Source organism: Pteropus medius, unplaced genomic scaffold, assembly GCF_902729225.1.
Source record: "Pteropus medius unplaced genomic scaffold, Ma_sr-lr_union100, whole genome shotgun sequence".
Classification (NCBI taxonomy): domain Eukaryota; kingdom Metazoa; phylum Chordata; class Mammalia; order Chiroptera; family Pteropodidae; genus Pteropus; species Pteropus medius.
In genome coordinates, this window is record NW_024349519.1 from 9,852,558 (window position 1) to 9,876,250 (window position 23,693).

The 23,693-nt window shown below is 35.0% G+C and overlaps 1 protein-coding gene across 11 annotated transcripts in view; it reads right to left on the reverse strand.

Moving 5' to 3' along the window:
* The window catches only part of BICD1 (BICD cargo adaptor 1), a 167,754-nt gene that overhangs the window by 37,695 nt on the left and 106,366 nt on the right, over nt 1–23,693 (reverse strand). For all 11 annotated transcript variants that reach the window (XM_039882349.1, XM_039882344.1, XM_039882352.1 and 8 more), the window contains 2 exons: nt 13,163–13,315; nt 6,386–6,811 (listed from right to left, as the gene is read on the reverse strand). In XM_039882349.1, the coding sequence (XP_039738283.1) occupies nt 6,386–6,811; nt 13,163–13,315 (579 nt within the window). The remainder of the gene's footprint in view (nt 1–6,385; nt 6,812–13,162; nt 13,316–23,693) is intronic.

Here is a 23,693-nt window from a genome sequence, read left to right on the forward strand (position 1 = left end):
AGAACTAAGAAAAATATATCCAGAATTTGCATATTCACATTAGGACTTCTATAGGAAAAGAAATCAAAGCTGTTTTATAAGCTATTAATCTCCACAGTCTTTATTTTGGTCATTTGACTCTCAATTTGACTTGAACTGACTGGCATGATTCTTGTAATGGTATATATATATATATATATATATATATATATATATAGTATCAATATATACAACTATAACTTAGAAATAAATAATTTATTCTTCTCTGCTTGAAGTGAAGTAACTCTGGCAATGCCTATCTGTGCCATGACAAAAGAGAACCGTGGAAAAACTCACCATAGAACTAAGAAACACTAGGTGAAAGGAGTACATTTGGGAGAGTGAGGTGAAAAGAAACTCTCTTGCATTTTCTAATGCACAAGCACAAATGCAAAAGTCAGTCAGCTGGAAAAGACTCAGAAAAAAACAGAAGGGAAGGGACCCTTTTCAACTTATTCTATCACACCAGTATTACTCTGACACCAAAACAAGAAAAGACATCACAAGGAAAGAAACTACAGACCAATATCTCTTAGGAACATAATAAATACAAAAATCCTCAACAAAATAGTAGCAAACTGAATCCAAGAACATATAAAAAAGATTCGAAAATTTGGGATTTATCCTAGGAATGCAATGTTTATTTAACATCCAAAAATCAATAAATTTAACACACTGTTATTAACAGACTATAAGACAAAAACCACATGATCATCTCAATATATACAGAAAAAGCATTTGACAAAATTCAATACCCCTTCATGACAAAATTCAATACCCCTTCATGAGCAAAACATCTAGAAATAGAAGAGAACTTCCTTAACCTAATACAGGGTATCTATGACACACTCACAGAGAACATACTTAATGATGAATGTATTCCTCCTAAGATCAGGAACAAGACAAAGATAAATACTCCTGCTACTTTTATTCAACATTATACTAGATGTTCTAGCCTGAGCAATAAAGCTACAATCAAAAGGCAAATAACAAGTATTAGTGAGGATGTGGAAAAATCAAAATCCTCATACACTGGTAGTAGAGATGTAAAATGGTGCAGCTGCTTTGGAAAACAGTCTGGTAGTTCCTTAGGTGAAACATAGGATTACCATATGGCCCAGTAATTCCACTCCTAGGTACATACCCAAGACAATCAAAACATATGTGCACACAAAAACTTGTATGTGAATGTTCATAGCAGCATTATTCATGATAGCCAAAAAACCAAAACAACTCAAATGTCCATCACTGATAAATGAATAAACAAAATGTGGTATGTCCATGCAATGAAATATTATTTGGTAATAAAAAGGAATGAAGTACTAATACATGTTACAACATGGATGAGCCTCAATCATGAAATGCTAAGTGAAAAAAAGTCACGCACAAAAGATATCATATTATATAATTCCATTTATAGAAAATGTTTAGAATAGACAAATCTACCAAGAAAAAAGGCAAATTAGTGGTTACCTGGGATAGTGGGTTCTGAGAAATGGGGAATGGCTGCTAATGGGTACATGTTTCTTTTTGGGGTGATGAAAATATTCTAAAATTGATTGTGGTGATGGTTGCATAGCTCTGTGCATATACTAAAAACCACTGGATTATACTCTTTAAATAGATGGGTTGTGTGGTATATGAATTATGTCTCCATAAAGCTCTTAAGAAAATCTATAGAGACTCTTCCCTTGATTATTGTGATTCCAGATATTCTTTTTACGTTTACTGATAGTAGAAAAGTAAGGCTTCTTAGATATGTTTTGCCAATAGAACTTTTACAAAGGTAATCTTTGGCTATAAAGCCCGTAATATTTTAACTACTTAAGTTATCAACTTTGTACTAGGAAAATTATATTTGACACTTTAAGTTTTAAAAAATCAAGAACTGACCAATCTTGTTTTAATTAATTTTACTCCATAAATATTCTGTCTTTGTTAAGAAGAGATAACATTTGATTTATTTGACTCTCTTTCTGTGTAGCAAGTCCACTTACTAGGTTTTTGACTTTGAGTAAATTATATAACATATTTGTGCCTCAGTTTGCCTATCTGTAAAATGAAGATAATAATACTATTTACCACATACAGTTGCTATAATCATCAACCAATTAAGCAAATATATAGAAATAAATTGATTTGAACTCTTACGATCATATAGCGAATTGACCACTTACCATCATCAGAGGAAAAATCAAAATTGTCTTTAATAGAGTAGATCTAAACACAATATGAATAGTTATTCCACATCCAGGAGCATACAACAAGACACATCAATTTCAGTTTTATAGAAACATGACTGTTTTCTCACATTACATGTGAAATTATATATCTATTGTGATACTGAAAAAAAATCCAAAGACTTCTGCTTAGATTGACTCTCTCTGATGTGAAGTTAAACAGAGGCTATTTATCAAAGGCAAAAATTTTGGCACAAGCATAGAGATTTCTTTAAATAGATTAAGAAACTTAGTTTTTACAGACAGGATCTACTTCTTTTCATTCTAATAAAACTGATTAAGGTACTTGACTATCACTGGAAAATGTCAATTATAATCTATTGGAAATAACTGAGTCTTGAGGGCACCAAAAAGCCAAAATAATTTCTCCAACAATATCCTGAAAAATTTCTTAGTAAATAAAGAAAGACATTAATTGAGCTGTTCACTATCAAAGTCTATTGTCAAGTTTATAGAGACTTTTAGGTGAATAAAATGTTTTCTTATATGTATTTTTCATATATATATATATTAATTTATATGCATCTGTGTTAGTGAAAATTAGCATAATTGGCTAAATTTAAAATATTTCTGTAATTTATTTCATACCCTAGGAAGAAACACAGTTCAGTGAAATACTCAATTTGATTTGCTCTGGGAAAAAAGCACCTCCTAATTTAGATATAGGCTTACCGTCCCTTGCCTTTTCCTCTACTTTCTAGGCTTTATGTATTGACTTTATATAAAGTGCAAGTGGTAATGACATGTCATAAACTGATGGCAATTTCTAATACAATAATAATAACATAAACTTTTGTGACTTACACATGGTTTCATATTGACCATCCCATTCAGTCTTCACAACTCTACAAAGGAGGTATGAGATTCTCACCAGGGCTACGACGTAATCATCTGCAGGATGTATACCATACAACGCTAAGGGGCACCATTAAGTTAAAGTTGTTGTAAATTTTTATATTTATTATTACCACTTCCCAGCAGATGGCAGTATGATATCTTAAAGAAGGGACCTCCTTTTTTTCTAATTTCGAAAAGGCATTGTAGAAACTAGTAATGGGGCTAATTTATTATCTTCCCCCTTATGAATGCATCTCAGATGGAAGCAACTCACTCAACATTCCTGAAACCCAAGGCAGAGACATAGTTTTTTTTTCTTTCGTAACTACACAAAAACTTCATTTCTTTAGTATGACTTTTTCCTTAATTCAAGCTAGCTTTGTTCAGTCTAATAGAACTATGACCCACTTGCTTTCTTCCACAGACTCTTCCACCTTTGCACATACTCCACCATCTACTTCCTTAATCATTAAGCCCTTAGGACAGTAGGTTCTGGTCAGCATCAAACTCTCTTAAGTATAAAGCCCCGGGTCTATCGACCATGACAAAGATACAATAACCAGACCCCAATCTAGAGCAAAGTTTCAGTCAAACTGAAGATAATATCTCGACCTCAATTATGTTTCAGCCCTGGACTCATGAAAGTGGAATGACCCTACTGACCACATCCTCATGAAACCAGACAGAACGACGCCATGGCTGAATCAGCACCTGATTCAATGATCAACTGCCTCCTACCTTAGCCTGACTAATCAGCAGAGCCCAGGACCCCAACTCCCTTAGCTATCATGACTAATGATTTTTTCCTATATAATCTATTCTGTAGAGGCCATTGAGGAGCCAAGTCTTTGAGCACTAGCTCAGCTCACCTGTGTCTCTGGGCTTGGTGCCAATCCCCTAAATAAACCTTTCCTTTCTTAACTCCAAACTCCTATTCCTGTCTCGTTTGGCTTTGATGTGCACAGGCAAACAAATTCCTTTAGTTCAGTAACACTTTTCAGAACCAGATTAAGTAAATACCCATAGATGAAAAAAAACATAATTTACTTGCATAGACAGAGCCTTATAAGACAGGAAAAGGCTTTGGCCTGGGTATGCTGTTTTCAAAGGGTTTCTTTAATCCTAAGGAAGAGAATCTTAAAAACTGCGTATTCCTGGTATAGGGTGTTATATTCCTGCCTGCACCCCTTGACATCTTTACAAACTCAACATTAACTAAGCCCATTGATTTGAAGGCAGCTTTTTCCCAAATTCAGTGCTTTGTATCCAGGCCAAAAGAAATTCTAAGAGAAAAGAGAACTATAAGAATACAAACTCTCATATCCAAAGTATGCTGATGTCATAAGCTGAAGTACACAAAATTGAGAGTTGCCTAATTGTACAACAATTGCTATACTAATGACAGCCACACTCTCAAACTCTAAGGTGGCTTTAAATAAAAGTTTTATCATAACTTATTTGGTGGCAATATTAAGACATCCCTAAACTCCCTGAGCAGCAAAACTGTACCTGAGTGATATAAGGCCTTTCATGGTCCTCATTTTTTCTTCTTAGTGTGACTACTCACATATTTTGGTACATAAATGTTCATATTATTCAATAATTCAGTGCTGCACCTGGGAGAGAAGAGTTTGCCACTCCAAAATATGCCTTTTTTAGAATATTGATTATTTTAAGCTGGTTATTTTTAGGAAACAAAACAAGAGCCTTTTACCTCCCACTTACCCGCCTAAAGGAATTCAGATAGAAAAATCAGCTCCAGGAAGAGAGCTACCACCTTAGCAAAGCCTGTTTGTTAGACAACCCTCTGTTTCCCATTATTTGTTTACCACATATTTGCTCTTTCTCATCTATCTGTGAAATGCCTACTTCCCCTTGGAAATCCCTGACCTTTGCCTCTCTTTCCTTATTCCAGAATGGCATATAAGCCTCAACTGCCCCATTTGTCCTTGGGTCTCATATTCTTATGGAACCTCCATATGTACACATGTAATAAATTTGTTTTTTTCTCCTGTTAATCTGTCTACATCAATTTAATCCTTAGGTCAGTCAGAAAAACTAAGAGGGAAAAGAGAGGATATTTCTCCCTCTCCTACACTATCAACCTACTTATATTAGTGTAAACCAAGCAAAAAGACACAGGAAAGTATTATCTATTCAGAACTGGACTTTGCAGTCAGGTAAAAGTCTGTATGTAATTCATTTTCTCCCAGTGGCCATGCCCTCTTATCTTGATTCAAATTAAATATGGTGAAAACATGTTCTCTTTTAGCAGCCAAAAGCACGGGGCAGATGAAGTGCAGGATATGTTGACTCCTGATGTACTATTAAAAGTAAATCTCATAATAAATTAACTTCATTGGTTCTATAGTCTATTATTTATTTATGCTAATTTCATTTTTTATTCATCATTTCTGTAGAGGTAGAAATAGCACTGTTTGCTATAAAAATGACTGTCAGAGTCTTAGCCTCTATCAGCTATATGCAAAGAACCTTGAAGATTAAGTCTCAAAATTAATCACCTAATAAGTTTGTTGAACCAGATTCCTGGTTCAGTAGATTTGTGTGGAGCCCAATAATTTGTAGTTCTATGAAGCTCCCAGGTAATGGTGATGGTGATGATACTGTTCCTCAGACAAGATTTCAATTAGCACTGGACTAAGGTACGGCAAGGAGGCAAGACTCTAGAAAGCATTTCACAATGAGACAAGCTTAAATGTGGGATCTTTCACAAGACATTTGATTTGATGATACCAAAAATTTAAGGTCTTGTTTATGTTGGAATAAGAACTCCTTGGTTTCAGATTTATACCTGCACTGTATTTTTAATTATATGGTATCCTGGCTAGTTAGCATATACAAAGTCCTTCATAGTTTTTCAAGCTTAAGTATTGCTGTGAAGTGTAACCATTATTCCTGAAGTTATACATACAGTTGCTTGTAATGAAAAAGTTCATTTTCTGTCATTTCACTTGCATGTAAAATTTTTGAATTCTTTTATTAGTCAGACATGCATCAAGATGCTTGCTGTCTTTTCTCTCTTCATACATGACTGCAATTTAATTTGTGGCTCTAAGAGATAAATTTCTTAAAGCAATGCAAATGGCAGATTTCTCTTCAACATCTCTTCTGTTGTGTCTTTCTACAATATTGTACTTTCAAAGTTGCTAGTTGAAAAAGCAATATTTAATAAAAATAATCTGGAGCTATAATGTGAGAATAAGAAATCCTACAATATGCTACATGTAATCTGAGAAATTCACTCAAATAGTCCCAGACAAAGTTCTTACCTGCATAAGTTGCTGCTTCAATTTCTGTATTTCTGAAATGTTCAGCTCACTGAATAAGTCAGAAACAGGGTTTAGAGACTCTCCTTTCCTTAAAGTGGGAGTCCGATAGTCTCCATTCAGTTTCACAAGGGGCCCGTGGATATGCCCATTCATCTTGTCATCATTGTTTGGCTCACTTCCGTCCTCGGCAAACTTGAGTCCGTCTACTGAGATGCTGATATGGTTATCATTGAGGGTAATATATTGGGAGAGCTCCTTCCGCAGGTTATTCTTTTGTTCCCTTTCATTTTTCAAGGTCTCAAGGGCTTCTTCCAATTGGTGCTCAGCAATCTCTTTCAACCGGATAGCATCCTCCAGCTGGCTGTTCAGCAGTACTGTCTCCTCCTCAAATCGCTTAATCTCATGCTTTAGGCCCTCATATTCAACCTGAATCAGAGAGGATAGAGAAGATTCATAAAACTAAAATTTGGGTCTTACAAAACTGCTATTAGGCAGTCTAGTGCTGCGATCCCCAACCTTTTTGGCACCAGGGACTGGTGCTCCAATGAGACTCTTAATGCCTGATGATCTGAGGAGGAGCTGAGGAGGTGATGCTAGCACTGGGGAGCAGGTGCAAATACAGATAAAGCTTCACTCGCTTGCTGCTCACCTCCTGCTATGCAGCCCGGTTCCTAACAGGTCATAGACCCATATCAGTCTGTGGCCCGGAATCAGGGACCTCTGCTCTAGTGGACCCACTCATTTAAAAAAAAAATCAAAACATTAGTCCACAAAAGTATCTTTAAAAGCACACTGTGTATACACTGTGAAGGTAACACAGAATGGTTTCTTTAGAAATTATATATATATATATATATAAATTCAACTCTTAGCAGAGATGAAAAAGGTACCCATTTTAGGATTTCTTTAATGGGGTTCAGTGGTCAAAAGGGTACACTATTAGCCTAATAAATCAGGGATTTTTTTCTTTTATAATTGTTTATGAGACTATTCATAACGAAGAGAAGATTTTATTATCACTATTACTTACTTTTATTTAATTATTAATAATGAGGAAATTTTAATACCCAGAGACAAATTAGTTAAAAGATCATGATAAGAACATATTCTCAATAAAATATGTTCAAGAGTAAGATGAAGAAGCAAAGAAACATTTTATGTGCTTAAGGGTAAAATCTGGAAAAACTGTACCAATTATCCAATAACAATTATACATATATTGTGATCAATGTAATATTCTTTTGAATTATATCAAAAAAGAGCCTGCTCAAACATTTTCTCGATCATGAAAGCCCACAGGTAAAAGAGATTCCTACTCTAAACCAACATGCCTTCTTTGGGGCCTTTCCCAAGGCACCTATCACCTTCCACTTTTCAGTAAATATTCCATGTCCACGACTACACTGTAATCTCCTTAGAAAGAAGAAATCCTTTTTATGCATCTAGGTGTCATCCATTGTTTCTTCATAGTGCTTCCACAGAATTCTACTCAGCAATAAGCGTTTTCTGAATAAACTAGTGTGAATAACAATAAATAAACTAGAAAAAGTAATAAAGTCATTATGATATAAGATACTAATATAAACGTGTTTAGTTGTAATTTATTTTAGTGTTTATATTAGTTTAAACTTGTGTTTAAAAAAAGATCTTAAAATCTAAAAAATAGGGATCATAGACCATTATCATTTTCATATATTTCTATTTCTCCTTATCCCCACCCCTCTTCTTCACATAATCTCAAAGCAAGGGTTTGTCTTGCAAAAGTTAGGATAACAGTTTTCAATATAGGTTTAGTTAGGATATAGGTTTGGCTGATTAAACAGAGCACTAAACAAGAGTGACTTAGTTGAGATAGAAGTTTGTTTCTCTCTCTCATGTGACAGTATGCTCCAAGAGGTCATCCAGAAACTAGGATCCTTCTACATTATTGCCCTGCCTCCTATTCTGGTCCATAAGGTCCAAGGGTGCTTGCCATTTTAATCATCTTCCAAGAAGTGGGACAAAGTAAGGGGCATACCCTCTCCATTTAAGGACGTGTCTCAAAGGTTGCCAATATCACTTTTCCTCGTATCCCACTGGCCAGTACTAGTTATATAACACCTAGCTGAAAGGGAAGTAAAGACTATAGTCTTTACTCTGGGTAGCCTAGTGTCCAGTTAAAAACTGGGTAATACGTTAGGAGAAGGGAACAATGGACACTGATGGACAACCAGCACTTGCTGCATACGGGGTCAATGGAATTTCACAAGTCTATGATAGAATCACTCAATAAAAGTCAAATTATGGAAACTGCTTGGGATAACAGTGTCTTGTGTCGTGATTTCTTACAGGCCTGCTTATATATTATAAAGTCATCTTCCTCCTGACCTCCTCCTTTTCTTTCCCTGGACAACTCAGGGAACCTGCCTGCCAACCTTTCTTAGTATTTCAACCAGTCCTCTGACTGCTCCCAGACTGTGTGATAGCTTACATTTGTAGACATTAATTTAGTTTGTGTCATAGGCCTTTTTTTCTTTAATCCTTGTTAAACTGAAGGCTTAGACAGTGGTTGTCAAACATTATGGTGTCTTTCGGACCAAATCCGGCCTACCACCTATTTTTGTCAATTAGTTTTATTGGAAAACAGTCACACTCTTTTGTTCACATATAGTCTATAGCTGCTTTTCACACTACAGCAAAGTGGAGTAGTTGCAACAGAGACTGTATGGCCTGCAAAATCTAACGTATTTACTATCTTGCCCTTAAAGAAAAAGTTTGCTGATTCCTAGGCTAGACTTGAAGATATAAGTTTAGTTTGCATTGTGGATTTTTTAAATTCTGTGATTTTTAGTTAATTGATGGTAGATTTCCTATAAAACCTGATCTCTATCTTAGCAGCTCCACTCAATCCACTCACTGGTTCAAACTCATACTATTCACCTAGATGTTTTGTGTCTCTCTGCTTAGGCAAAGATTGACACCTGGAAAACTCTCGTTCATTCTTCAAGACTCAAGTCAAGAATCTGATCCTAACTCCAAAGTTTCTGTTGACCCACTCAGGCAAACGAATCACTCCTTTCTGGTGCCATCATTGTAAGTTTGCATCATGTGATTAGAGCCCCAGCAAACTGAATGCACCAAGAAACAGAATGAGAAGGCACTTAAAATTTGGTGTTTGATATTTTAAAAATAGCATCAAAGTAGTCACCATGAGAAAAAGCAGTACTTTGTTAGGATCTCTTATAGCAACTTCATAGTTTGTAGCTCTTTTTATTTTTAATTACATGACGGTTGGGAATAGGTACCATAATATTTTCGGAGTTAGGTACTCTAAAGATTTTAATCTGGCCCTGTATTGCCAAACCTAATACAAAGCTTTAATATGCAATTACATGGATGGCTATGACTTTATTACCTGTCTTTCCTACTAGGATTGTAAGCTCTATGAGCCAATGACCACTTTTGTCCTTAAAAAAGTATATGGCCTCATAGAAAGATATCCTTAAAATACTGGTTAAATGAAAGCAATCTGAATTGAATATGAATAGGTATCTTATGATATTATTACCTGATATAGAAATACATCCCTGAAGGAAATTTTTTTCATAATAGAATTGTAATTGAATTATTAATTTTAACAAGGGTTCCTAATGCTTAGATAAATATTTGAGTGCTTTAGTTTAATATATGAGATATTAGGGACATAGAATTTATTATTTCTCCCCTTCTCTCTTCATCACATCTCTAAAAATTGAAACTAACATAATTTCCTGCCCTTTATTAAATAATACTGGGACCAGGCAAATTATCCTGTTCCTATGTTAAACAATACTGGGACCAAGCATAAAAAAACATAGCAACTTATAGGAAATACTTGCTCTTGGAAGATGATACCCAGCTAAAGCAACTTCATCAAGACTCATGTCAAGACTCTCCCTTTGTTGTACTTCCCAACTCAAAACTATTATGTTATGACCTCAGTCTATACAAACCAGTTTCCCACCATGTTACACCCAGCCCAGATCCTAAAATCCTATGAACATCCTTCCCGAAACTTCCCATTTTGAGACACCACTAAGTTTCTGTCGAGGTAGTCTCTTACGCTAGAGGTCTAATAAACAGCTTTGCTTCATCAATGGGTTTTTTCTGGTGGTCTGTTGGGGAACTGACATTTGACTTGACTTCTCTTTATGACTTCTGCTTCTTCATACACTTCTTCCAGATAGTGTTTTAAAAAGCATAAAGGTGTAAAATGAATTTATAAGGTCGGACCTGATTTTATTTTGGACATAGAACCAAATCAGCACACAGAGGAATGTGGCTGAAGTTTTCAAAGTCAACTCTTTGACTTTGTTCCCATATATTCCATATTTAGGACCACATATAAAAATTGGTTTCATTAATTATAATAACCTGAAATTATAGTTGCCTCTCTAAGTTGAAGAGTGAATGTAAAAGAAACGGAAAAAAAATTATTCATTCTTTCAACAAATATTTATTTAATGCCTTCTACTAGGCTCTCTACTAGGTGTTATATCCCAGTGCGGGGAGATGGAAAATAAACAAACCAATATATAGAAACTATAAAAGGAGTAAGAAGTGATATGTCAACAACAATTATTTAGAAAATAATAAATAGTTAAAAGGAAAATGGAGCTTCAGAAGGAAAATAGTCTTCTAGTTCTTTGAACTCAGCATTTTACAATGCTAGTAGATTTGCTATTTGGAGAAACAATGAAACCAAGGTGGAGGAGGGAGTATATTTTGTATAGAGAGCTTCAGGACAAAGTAACATTTAGACCAATCTTGACATTGAAAGGCAGCCATCATCATTTGATTGAAAAAATCTGTGGCATTTGTACATAAAATATTATGAAAGAGAATTTATGATAGATGCTAACTCCTATAAATAAAGGCCAACAGTGGGGGTGGCGGGGACAAACCAGCATTTTCTTAATTGGGAGAGACTACAGTGTGAAACTACAGTGCACCCATGTGTCAGGGAATAAGCCAGAATGGCCCTTTGTAAGGAAAATTATTTCAAATTAAGCAATTGGACACTTAATTGGGAAAATTACCATATTGCATCTAGAAAATAAAAGAGATGTATACATTTTCCTGCCCACCCCCTCCAAAAAAAAAAAACTTCTGAGTTAAGCATTTGATTTCTATGTGTCAATTACTGGTGGAAGGGCATGGGTAAAGTGTAAACAGTAATCAGCCAGACTGATAGGACAAATTCCCACAGAAACAGCATCTGGGTTAATGAATACTCACAGGATACCTTGGCAGTCTTTCAAGAATACCTAATACTGGCCTAAATTAACCTCCTGAGTAAATTAGTCTATCACATGCCACGATGGGAGACTACAGTGAGGCTATTTGGTTGCATTCCTGCCTATGCAGAGCGCAGTGAGGACTTTTAGGAATCAGGAGTAATGAATGCTTGAAATACCTGCACTTCAAGTAAAGTTGCTTCAAATCTTCTATATTCTTCATCAGCAACCAAAAAAACAAACCACAAAAAACGTGTTTCTGAGAAGTATATTTTTTAAAGTTTTTTCTAAGTCTAATTTTCACTACTGTGAGTTCACTGACCCTAGTCAAATCAAGACCTGGAATACCATTGGTACTTAGAACTCTCAGCACACACACTGTGATTCAGTGCTTAAAAGGGAGAGAATGAGGTAAAAATACATGTAGACATCCTGGTAAACCTTTTAATGGTCTGAAACCACCCCCTGCAGTCCCTAAAAGATATCTTGTTCCCCATCTTATTCCTGCTACTCCCCATGAGGGGGAAGTGGCAATGGTCAGAAATCAAATTTTGATCGTATCAATATCTGGATTTTTTTTTTCTTCTGGATTTTTCCTTTTCTCTCTTAACTCTTACATCTATCAAAACCAATAACAGTTTTGGACAGAGATACCAACTTGAGAAGGGAGTAGAAATAGAAGCATACATTTTGGGCTGTCTCTAAGTTTACTGAGGGCAAGAATCCTACCCTATGCATTTTGTGTCTTTCTAGCTTAGCACAGTGCCTGGCACATAGTGTGTTGAGAAGTTATAATAGCGTTTAGACCACAGTAGAAGTTGTGATTGCGGAGGCACCTTGAAAATATCCTGAACATCCAAATCAGCTTTGCTTAACTACTTAAAAGAATTATATTCATAAATAAAGTCCTCTAAAATTAGACTGAAGAAAGTTATAACTAATAACTATAACAAACCACAACACAAACAAATCAGAAAAATTAAGCAATTAAACAGCCTCACTACCAAAACAATTATTTAACTGTACACATGCAATCTTTTTAGTCAGGTTACAGCTGAAAAAAGAAATCAGGCATTTTCTTTTTCTTACAATTTTGTTCTTATTGATTTATATTTCATAATTGCTTTCTCTGTGTGATATAAAATAAATTTACAGGGAGGAGGGGAGTGACTGCAAGAGAGATCTTAAGCTCGTAGTCAAAACAAGTTTATAGATCCAGGCTTTTAATGAATTGTCAAGTTGATTACAACATATTTGACTTACTCCTGAAAAAAAATAACATAGAGCTAAAGTATAAACTAAAATTCTTATCCAATGAAGTTTTATTGAAAATTATACTACTTCTAGGTTTGCCTTCAAAATCTTAGCTGAAATAGGAGGGTCGGGAAATTTCAGCACATAAATACTACAGGGAGATTAAGGTAAATTTTGACAGGTTCCTTCCTGAAAAATAAAGAGAAGATTTAACTTTGGTAGTCAGAAGATGTGGCCCATCTGGAGGGTAAAACTTCCTAAAGCTTACCTGGTTCTGCTTTAATGTGGACACGAGTTTCTGCAACGTGATATTTTCTTCTTCCAGTTCCGTATAGTCCTGAAGGAGGCGGGCCTCTCTAAATTTATATTCGCGTATTTCATCCTTCATCCGTATTCTTTGTAGCTCCACCATCTCATTGTTCTGAAACAACAGAATAAACTGTCAATATAAAACCTCCTTATTCTAGATTTTATGAAATGTAGATAAAGTCTGGGTAGTTAAAAATACAGTCGAGCACCACTTAACGATGGGGATACGTTTGGGACTCGTTCTGACAAATGCATCATTTTGTGATTTTGTCATGCAAACATCACAGAGTGCACTTACACAGACTCAGACTTAGATGGTCTAGCCTACTGCATACCTAGGCTGTATGTTACAGCCTACTGTTCCTAGGCTACAAGCCTGTACAGCATGTTACTGTACAAAACAAAACGAGGTTAATTAAAACAAGAGATAATGATACAATCAAGAGACACAGTAAATACAAGATGTATGAGGTTGCTGCTGGCTTAACACAGCATGTTGTTCTACAGCAAACTTTTTTTGTAAGTAGAAAGAGTGCACTCTAAAATAATGATAATAGTAAATACATAAACTAGTAACATAGTTATTTACTATCATTACCAAGTATTATGTACTGTACATAACTGTATGTGTTATACAACTGGCAGTGCGGCATCTCCACAAACACCTGAGTAATGTGTTGTCGTACTGTGTTAGAATAGTTATGTTGTCACTAGATGAGAGGAATTTTTCACCTCTATTAGAACCTTATGGGACCACCAATGTATAGATGGTCTGTCACTGATGGAAATATTGCTATATGGCAGATGACTGGCCAAAATTTCAAAGCAATGATGATATTTCAAAATACCTGTAAGAACCGAGATGTAGCAAGAAAATACTGATCACAAAGTAAAAGGTGCTGATTATATTACCGAGGTTTGTTGCCTACATCCAAATGGAAGAAAATGCTAATTTTCAGTCTGGGTTTAGTGAAAACAGAAATGTAATTATTTTTCCTATCCAAGTTTACAGGCCTCCCAAATTCTATCCAAAGACTCCCAGGATCCAGGCTGGGAAGCTCTTCTGCTTCTACTTGTTACTTAGGTCTCATTTCAACTGTCCTCTACTCAGAGAAGCCTTCCCTGAACAGCTAATATAATAGCTGCCCTTGCCCTTTGCTCTCCATTACTGATATGCTTTATTTTATAGATCAGCATCTAGCATAGAGTAGGTGCTCAAAAAATAATTGTTGAAGGAATAGCACACTAATCATTACTTGAAATTGGTTGTTTACTTATCTTTAATACTTTTTACATTTATTAAATTTCCTTTTTCATCTGAATATAATGAACTTTTTCTGTATTGTTCAATTGTCATATCCCTAATTCCTGGCACATTTTAGGCCCTTATAACCATGGAATGAATAACGATAATACAACAAATAGTTACACACAATAATTTTTAAAGAATATTATTGCATGGATGGTAGCTTTTTAGCTTATGTTGTTTTAGAGTGAAGAACATAGGAAGAATAACACACTTTGAAATAAAACATGGCTAAATCTGTGAAATTACTAGATATTATCATTCTTTACTACATAGTCTAGTGACTTAGAGGCAGAAACATTACTTTATTTCTTGCTTCTTGGACAATACTTTGAGTATATGTGCTCAAGAAGTATAGAATTTAAAAAAAAAACTTTCTTTAGAGTTTGGCTATAAAGCCAAATTACAATATTTCATTAAATTCTTTTATTTTCAGAAACATGAAAACTTGGTATTTTTCTGCTTCTCGAAAGATCTACCATTAACTGGGCGATATCTATATATTTATTTAGTTTCCCTATTTATATGTATAAAGATATTTTAAAAAGCCTAATAGATTGGATGTCAGTAATTTATATAAAATTATAAAGAAAATACTAAGATACAAGAGATTTTGTAAAATGTGTATATTGTAAAACATGTAATGACCAGTAGCCTAGCTCTTATACACTAAGAATTAACCATAAAATATTACAGAATAAGATAGTAAATGTCAAGATAATTTAAAGACCATGTCAAAGCTAATGAGGATCACTAACAAAAATCTCACAAAATAGCTAATGAAAACTCTCAATACTAATAAAGGAAATGCTTTGCTGGGAAAGACCTGCTAGCAATAAAATAGATACAGGACCCAGAGGAAGAAAACTGGTCTTATTTATTTTACTAGAAATTCCTGTTTTGAATTGACAAAGATTAAATTCTATGGGCAATGTTCTTTGCTTCCATAATAAATTTAAAAGATTGCTACTGTTGTTGTTTTTTTGTACCACTCATCACACATTTATCTCCTATAATTTTTTTCTTCCTGGGATAAGATGGTCTGAGCTCTACTAAAAACTTCCATCAAGAATAATGAGAGTGAGAAAAATAAAGCATGAGAGAAAGGGGTGAAAATGGAGCAACCAGGGACTGCCTTAGCCTTTGCCTTTTACCTCCAGACAACTGAGCTTCAGCTTCTCCCCAGGGGAGAGGGGATTCCTCATGATGAGGATTTCATCTGAGTATAGCAGCATTCTTAAAATTTAATTTTAAATAACATTAACAGGATTTCTTTATGTAGGAATAATAAATTTTGTCTACTATTGTCAAGAAGAAGAACATGAACACTTATTACCACATGGAGAGTAATGTATAAAAAAATAATAATGCCTTCCAGTCATATGGTTCTTAGTCATTTATAAATTAATTATACTCATTGTCACATTAGATCTTAATAGCAGCCTGTGTGAGGCAGGTGACAGACCCTCCAGTTTACTCATCTGTAAAATGGGGATCCTAATTAACACTTAATATTATATGGTCATTGTAAGGATTTAATGATATAGCATGGTGAAATGAGCAGGGATGCTGGACACATGGATAATTTATCGTCATGCAGCAGAACAAGTGCTGTTGAAGAGTCTCACACCAAAAGACTGAGCAATCACTACTGGGTGGGTCGGGGAAAGCTTTATAAAGGAAGTTCCTTGTAAGCAGAACCCTGAAGGACAAGTAGAGTTAAATAAATGGATTAAGAGGAGGACAGACTTTCCAGACATAGGTTAACTTTTGAACAAAAGCAGAGTCATATCTGTGTTGAGGGCAGAGCTAAAATACCCACGAGTCAGATCAAGCATTTCCTTAGGACACAAGGGAAGCTGGAGCACTCACAGAGAAGGAAAAGAGAGATATTCAGAAAAATCTAGAAAACTGCTCTTTATTTTAAGTTTACGTCTAAGTTTGGTGTTATTTCATTCAATAAAATGTTAAATTACAGAGTGGTGGTGTTAAGCTCTGAAACAGTGGAGGAATCAAAACGTTTTCAGTGCATGGAACCCTCAGAGTTCTTAACTCAGTTGTGGTTTAGGAAACAGTGCAGTCTGATGTGGTTGTAACAAAGTCACTTGAGACTGATTTTGCAGGAAATTCCGTTAAAGGAATTTGGGGAACTAGGAAAGTCTTTAAAGCAAAGCAGCCATGTGATCAGACTTATGTTTTGGCAAGTGACTCTTTCGGGGGAGGGGGAGGACTGTAAGAAGAAAGAGCCACAGAGAACAAGCCAAGCAGCTGCTCCAATAGCCCAAAGTGGAGGATGATGAAGAATGTTGAGGAATAAACAGGACTTGGTCATTGAGCGATGTGGTAATAAATTTTAAAAAAGCAAAAGAATAGTGTGAAAAACAAGATAAAAATACCTGAATAGAGTTGCAAGGAAAAAAATTTACGACGAAGTGAATGTGAGAGTAAATAATGTGTCTTACAAATAATTATAAGTAGTATTAATTTGGATAGTCAAATCAGGAATTTCTGGATCTGTGAGTGGATAAAGGAAGATAGCTGCTCCGGTCTAAGTGGAGACAGTTGGAGAGGGGAAAGGCCAGGGAATGTGGTACCAATGTCTTTCTCACCTCTCTCCTAGAGAGTTGCCACTGTCAGGGAGCTCTGACAGTTCAAGACCATAATATTTATTCTCCCTCATTTGGCCAAAAATGAACTCTTCACTTGTTGAAGAGAGGAGTGGATAATAATTCTCCTTGCCTTCCACTCCTCCCCTCCACCCAGGAATTCTCTGCACTGCGGTCAAGAATGTTTGACCTTCTGTAGTTAACAAACTGGTGGACAATAGTCACAATAAGACAAGACCGATTGCTCTATCGGGCAGTACTGTGGGCTTCAAAAGGCTTTAGGAGAACCAACAATGAAGAAAACAGGATATCCAGAGCACCACACAGTCAGCACCGCCAAATGCAATCCAGACGTGATAACTGGGCAACTGCTAGGAAAAACAAATAGGGCAAGTTTGAAGTGTGGCTTAAAACAAACATGTTCACTCAGTAAGAAAGAGGAAATGTAAAGAGATTTGCCACGGCTGGGGACAAGTAACAAAGAAGCAGCGACTTATGACTTCAGGACAGCATTTTCCATAGTTGGTTCTGAAGTAGACTGGTTCTGTGCAGAGTTAGAAGGAGTCACTCAAACATAAGTGTGGGAAATATTAGGTTAAATAAAGTTACATGCTTTTGTTGTTGTTCTTAGAGGCTTTAATATGCCAGTGTGCACTGAGACTGAAAGAGTGAGCCGTGTATGATAAATTTATTTGACCACAAGACCTTTGCCTTTTTAAAGGAGCCTTTGAACAATCCACAGACAAAATCATTGGAAAATGTTACTCTGAGACAATAGAAAATGATAGTATCTGTACAGTTGGGTGGGGTAAACCACCAAGGCGGTTCCTTACAGCCCAACTCCAGATCCTTTCCAATTGCTAAGGGCTGAATGAACCATCAGATTTAAATAATGGCAAAAAATTAAAGCTGAGGAGTGGCTAGGTATAAAAAAAGGTGAGACAAGATGATCAGGTCCTGATTGGCAATTAGTGAGTAACTATACAAGAGTAATAAAGCTATAATGAAACCAAGATTCCATAATTCTCACTTTGAGGTATATGCAAATCCTGTACTGAAGAAGTGGCACATGAAGGGTTAACTATCCTAGATTGAATTTGAAGCAATACGGGTGTCTTTCCCATGGAATATCTGCCTCCAACAGAAGTCAAGCAGCAGCCCATTTCACAAGCATTTCACATTTCAATGCTTCATTTCAAACATTTATCATAAGCAAAATCTTAACAGCCACATAAAATCTGTTCTTTTATTGTAAACATTAAAAATAAATGGCACAAAATAAATAATATATGACTGATTTTCTTATATCCTGATTTATAGGTTTTTTCCTCCTTTTACTTGTACAAAAGGACATTAAAAGAATATAGTTATTATTCTAAACAAAAAAACGAGCTTAATAAACATTTACATTACATCTTAGTTGGGTGGAACACATGTTTTACAGAAAGGCTTTTTGAATAAGATTTTTTATCAACTTTATTAAGATATAATTCACATACTCACCCATTTAAAGTATACAAACCAATGGTTTTTAATATAGTCACAGAGTTGTGACCATCAGAATAATTAATTTAAGAGCATTTTTATTACCTCAAAAATAAATTTTGTACCCTTTAACTATTGCTCTCCTCTTCACACCCCTATCCTCCCCAACCCTAGGCAACTACTAATCTACTTTCTATTTGCTTATATTGGACATTTCATGTAAATGAAATCTGATAATATGTGGTCTTTTATGACTGTAATATTTTATACAGTTTGGTTACTGCTGACAAAATATCTTTGTTTTTCGAAGTCTATAGACAGCTTTACTGCAGCACGAAATATATTTCACACTATATCAGCATAGTACTGCATTGTGCTGGCATTTATCCAGCATATGTCAGATCCAGTAATTGCAATATTATGTTTCGTAAGGTAACACCATCATTTAAAGTTCACTCAATGAGCTGCAAATTATTTTTTACTAATAAAAACGTGGCTTTGTGACCTGGGTACTATAATCCTGAAGAGGCTGATTTGTTTTGGAATGAGCTTTTGCAGACATAAAATATTGGAATTTTTCTCTTTTCCATAATCAACCTTAAGTCAGGAAACCAAGATCATTTCCCAAAATAAGCTAGTTAGCTCCTGCTTGACTTTCAACTTACTTGATTTTGCTTTTTAAAATTTCTTTTTAAAATTAAAGGTGCAAAACACCATAATGAATGATGTTATAACAGTTTTTTTTTTCTGATAGTACCTCCTTATAACTATGAATATACATACTGCTCCGGTTACACAATTACTGTAATAATTTATTAAATGGAAAAGGGAAATGTAGGTAATACACTAAATACATTTGATATATAGATTGTGCAATAAACATGAAGGCTGGGTTCACAAATATTCTGGAAATAGTTCAATCTAGCAAATATCCTTTTACCTCAGCTTTATGGACCTTATTGTGACTTTGCTACAAAGAATAATCTAACCCAAGAGATAAATAGCATCGACAGTCTCAACAAGTATTGATTATAAGTAAGTTTAGTTCCCTTCACCACAGGAACACAGTATATACTGATTTTTTATTGGGAAGAGATATCATAAAAGGAAAAAAGTAAACAAAATGAAAGTAATGGTATATATTAAAGTGATTTTTTTTAATGGAAGTAAACATTGAAATAAAGAAAAAAATTAGAGCGATGAGAAAGGAAAAGGGGTTGAAGATAAAATGCAAGATGAGTATCATCAGGATGAAAAGGTTGAACAGAAAGGGGAGTATTAATATAATTTATAACTTCATTTGAAAGGTACAAGTAAACCCCTCAAAAAACTTAAGGTTATTAGAGACGCCATTTTTGTTTATTCTTTAGATATAAACATTCGTCTAGTTTCTGAAGTTTTTACAGGATATCTGGCTGGTCTGACCTAGTTGTTTATTTTTGTGCTATAAAACACCTGCATTATTCAGGAAATAAAGTTTAGTTCAAATATCGGCAATAAAGGAGAAAGCTTAAAATAATAGTAAGTATAGTTACTTAAATGAAGTCTTCAATATATGGAATAGCATCAAAAATAATAGCTTCAGAGAGCCAACTGTTTATAAAGAGGTGTGTAGTAGAGCAAAAATAGTTCTGGACATGGACCTGAATTCAAATACTGGCTTACACACGAAATTTCTGGGACTTTCAGTTATCTTACCTCTAAAAACACAAAAATAGTTTTGCTCGACTCCAGAGTTGTCAGAAATAAATGAGAAAGTATTTCTAAAAGAACTCTGTAAATTGTAATAAGCTATCATACATCTTTATTAATAGGTGGGTTTTTTTTACCCCTCCCATTATAGGTAGTTTTTTAAATGTCACTTAAAAGCTTTTGCATGTTCCTTATCAGCAACCATTTGAAGATTCTTCGAAAAAGCCATTTAAAATGTAGATATAATTCTAACTCATCTCATGAACAACTTAAAATGAGGGAATACTGATGCGAGATCCAGAAATTATACAAATACATACAGTGAGTAAAAATCTCAGTCCCATCTTGTCTCATATCAGCATAGTTTCCACCCCACCCTCAACCCACAATTCTTAATATCCTATGTATACTTCAATTCACTTATATCGCTCATTTTCAAACTTTACCTACAGAGCCAACTTATTCTCACATGAAAATGAACATGGTTAATGTAATTTCATAATGGACTAATCATTGTAAAGTTATTTAATTTATATATGTGTATGTACATGTATATTTATACACACATATCTCACATATCTAGTATATACACATATACATCACTAGAATGTGTATCTCATATAGCATTCTTCAATTCCAAGCCTGAATTTTTTTAACTTAATAAGCATTTATTTAACATTTACAATGGGCCAAGACTGTTCTAAGCACTTAAGAATATGAAATTCTTTTAACCTTTTAACCTTCATAACAACTCGATAAGCTGGATTCCATTATTAATCCCATTTTATACCTAGACTGAGGCGTGGGTTGGTTATGTAATAATTTCTCCAAAGTTCAAGAATAACTGGCAGAGTCAGGAGCCAATCTAGTTCTAGAACACATGTTCTAAACCACTATCCTTATTAAAATGATTTGTTGCTTGAATGTGATGGCTAATACGAACCAGATTATTTTAACCTCTATCTTCTGGGTATAGTTTCCTTCTATGAAATAATGAATAAATATAAATGTAAATGCTTCAGTAAATTTGTCCCAGTTTACAATGTGTTTGTGGGTGCTATTTCTGAAAAATAAATTATTTTATTATTTTCAAGATCACTTCCTGCAAAAATTCCTCAGAGCTGATTCTAGAGCTAATGGTATAAAGGCAGCAAAAGGTGCCCACATTTTGGTATAAAGGCAGCAAAAGATGCCCACACTTTGAACACTGCCTATTAAATCAGTTTCATAGGTGAAATCTCTCATTGCTGAAGCCAAGCAATACCTTTAACCCTGATTGTTACAGTGTTTCTAGAATAATTCCCTTGTGAAGGCTGTCAGTATTCTGGCAATGTGAGTATACGAGCTAACTAATATAGAAATCAAGTTGTGTATGTGCTTATTAAAATGTAATGTAAGTTACAAACTCTGAAGTGTTGCTCTGTCTTGTGTTAACTGGCTTTCTAATTTTCAACAATTACATTAAAAATCTGAGAAACTCAAAGATGTATCTTTTAAGTAATTATTAAAGGTAATCAATTTTCTACTTCTTACAATCCACATTAAAGTTTCCAGAAGAACTTTCCTCACTAGGGTCTTCTTGGTATCAGCTTTTCCTTTTGCTTTGAAATAAGTGGAAACTGAACTTTGAATCACCTAAAGAAAAGGAATTTTGGTATGGTAGGAGTGGTAAGTTGAGATATATGGGGCGACCTAGGTAGTGAAATTAAAAAGTTATAAGGTCCTCATATTACTTAAAGCATTATACAGATTTAATGCAATCTCCATCAAAATCTCATCGGCATTTTTTAAAGAAATAGAACAAAAAATCATCAGATTTGTATGGTAGCACAAAAGACTCCAAATTGTCAAAGCCATCCTGAGAAAAAAGAATGAGGCTGGAGGCATCACTCTGCCCATCTTCAAATTATACTACAAAGCAACAATAATCAAAACGGCATGGTATTGGTAGAAAAACAGATACATGGACCAGTGGAACAGAATCGAGAGTCCAGAAGTAAACCTATATTTATATGGGCAAATAATTTGACAAAAAAGCCAAAAACATACAGTGGAGAAAGGAAAGCCTCTTCAATGAGTGGTGATGGGAAAATTGAAAGGCCACCTGCAAAAGAATGAAACTAGACCGTTGTCTATCACCAGGCACCAAAATTAACTCAAAATGGATTAAAGACCTGACTATAAGACCAGAATCAATAAAATGCATAGAAAAAAAACATAAGAACTAAACTCAAGGACCTTGGACTTAAAGAGGATTTTATGAATTTGACCTCAAAGGCAAGGTAAGTAAAAGCAAAAATAAATGAATGGGACTACATCAAACTAAAAAGCTTCTGCTAAGCAAAAGAAACCGTCAGCAAGGTAAAGAGATGACCATCCGAATGAGAAAATATATTTGCAAGCAACACCTCTGATAAGGGCCTAATATCCAAAATATACAAAGAACTCATACGACTCCATAACGACAGAAAAACAAACGATCCAATCAAAAAATGGGCAGAGGCCCTGAACAGACACTTCTCTCTAGAGGACATACAGATGTCCAACAAATATATGAAAAGATGCTCAACATCGCTAGCTATTAGGGAAATGCAAATCAAAACCACAATGAGATACCATGTCACACCTGTTAGAATAGCTATAATCAACAGGACAAGCAATAACAAATGTTAGAGAGGATGAGGAGAAAAAAGAATCCTCATACACTGCTGGTGGACTGCAAACTGGTACGGCCACTATGGAAAACAGTATGGAGGTTCCTCAAAAAACTAAGAATTGTTCTACATATGATCCAGCATTCCCTCTACTGGGTATTTACCCCAAAGACTTGAAAACCCATATCCATAAAGATCTTTGCACACCGATGTTCATAGCTGTATTATTCACAGTGGCCAGGACATGGAAGCAACCAAAGCGTTCTATGATAGATAACTGGCTAAAGAAGCTGTGGTACATATATACAATGGAATATTACTCAACCATAAGAAGAGATGAAATACTGCCATTTGCGACAACATGGATGGACCTCGAGATAATCATGCTAAGTGAAATAAGCCAGACAGAAAAAATTGAAAATCACATGATATCACTTATATGTGGGATATAAACCTAAAAGCAACAAGCGAGCAGGACAAACAGAGACTCAGGGACATGGATGATGGACTAGTGGTTACCAGAGGGTAGGGGTGGGGGAGGAGAGGAGAGGTAGATGGGGTAAAGGGTGTCAAATATAGGGGCATAGGGGAAGGGTGAAGTGGGTAAAGGGGATCATATATATGGTAGCTGAAGGAAACTGAACTCTGGATGGTAATCACGCAATAGAATATATAGATGTCAAATTATAATGTACATCTGAAAATTATATAATTGTATTAAGCAATGTTACCTCAATAAACTTAATA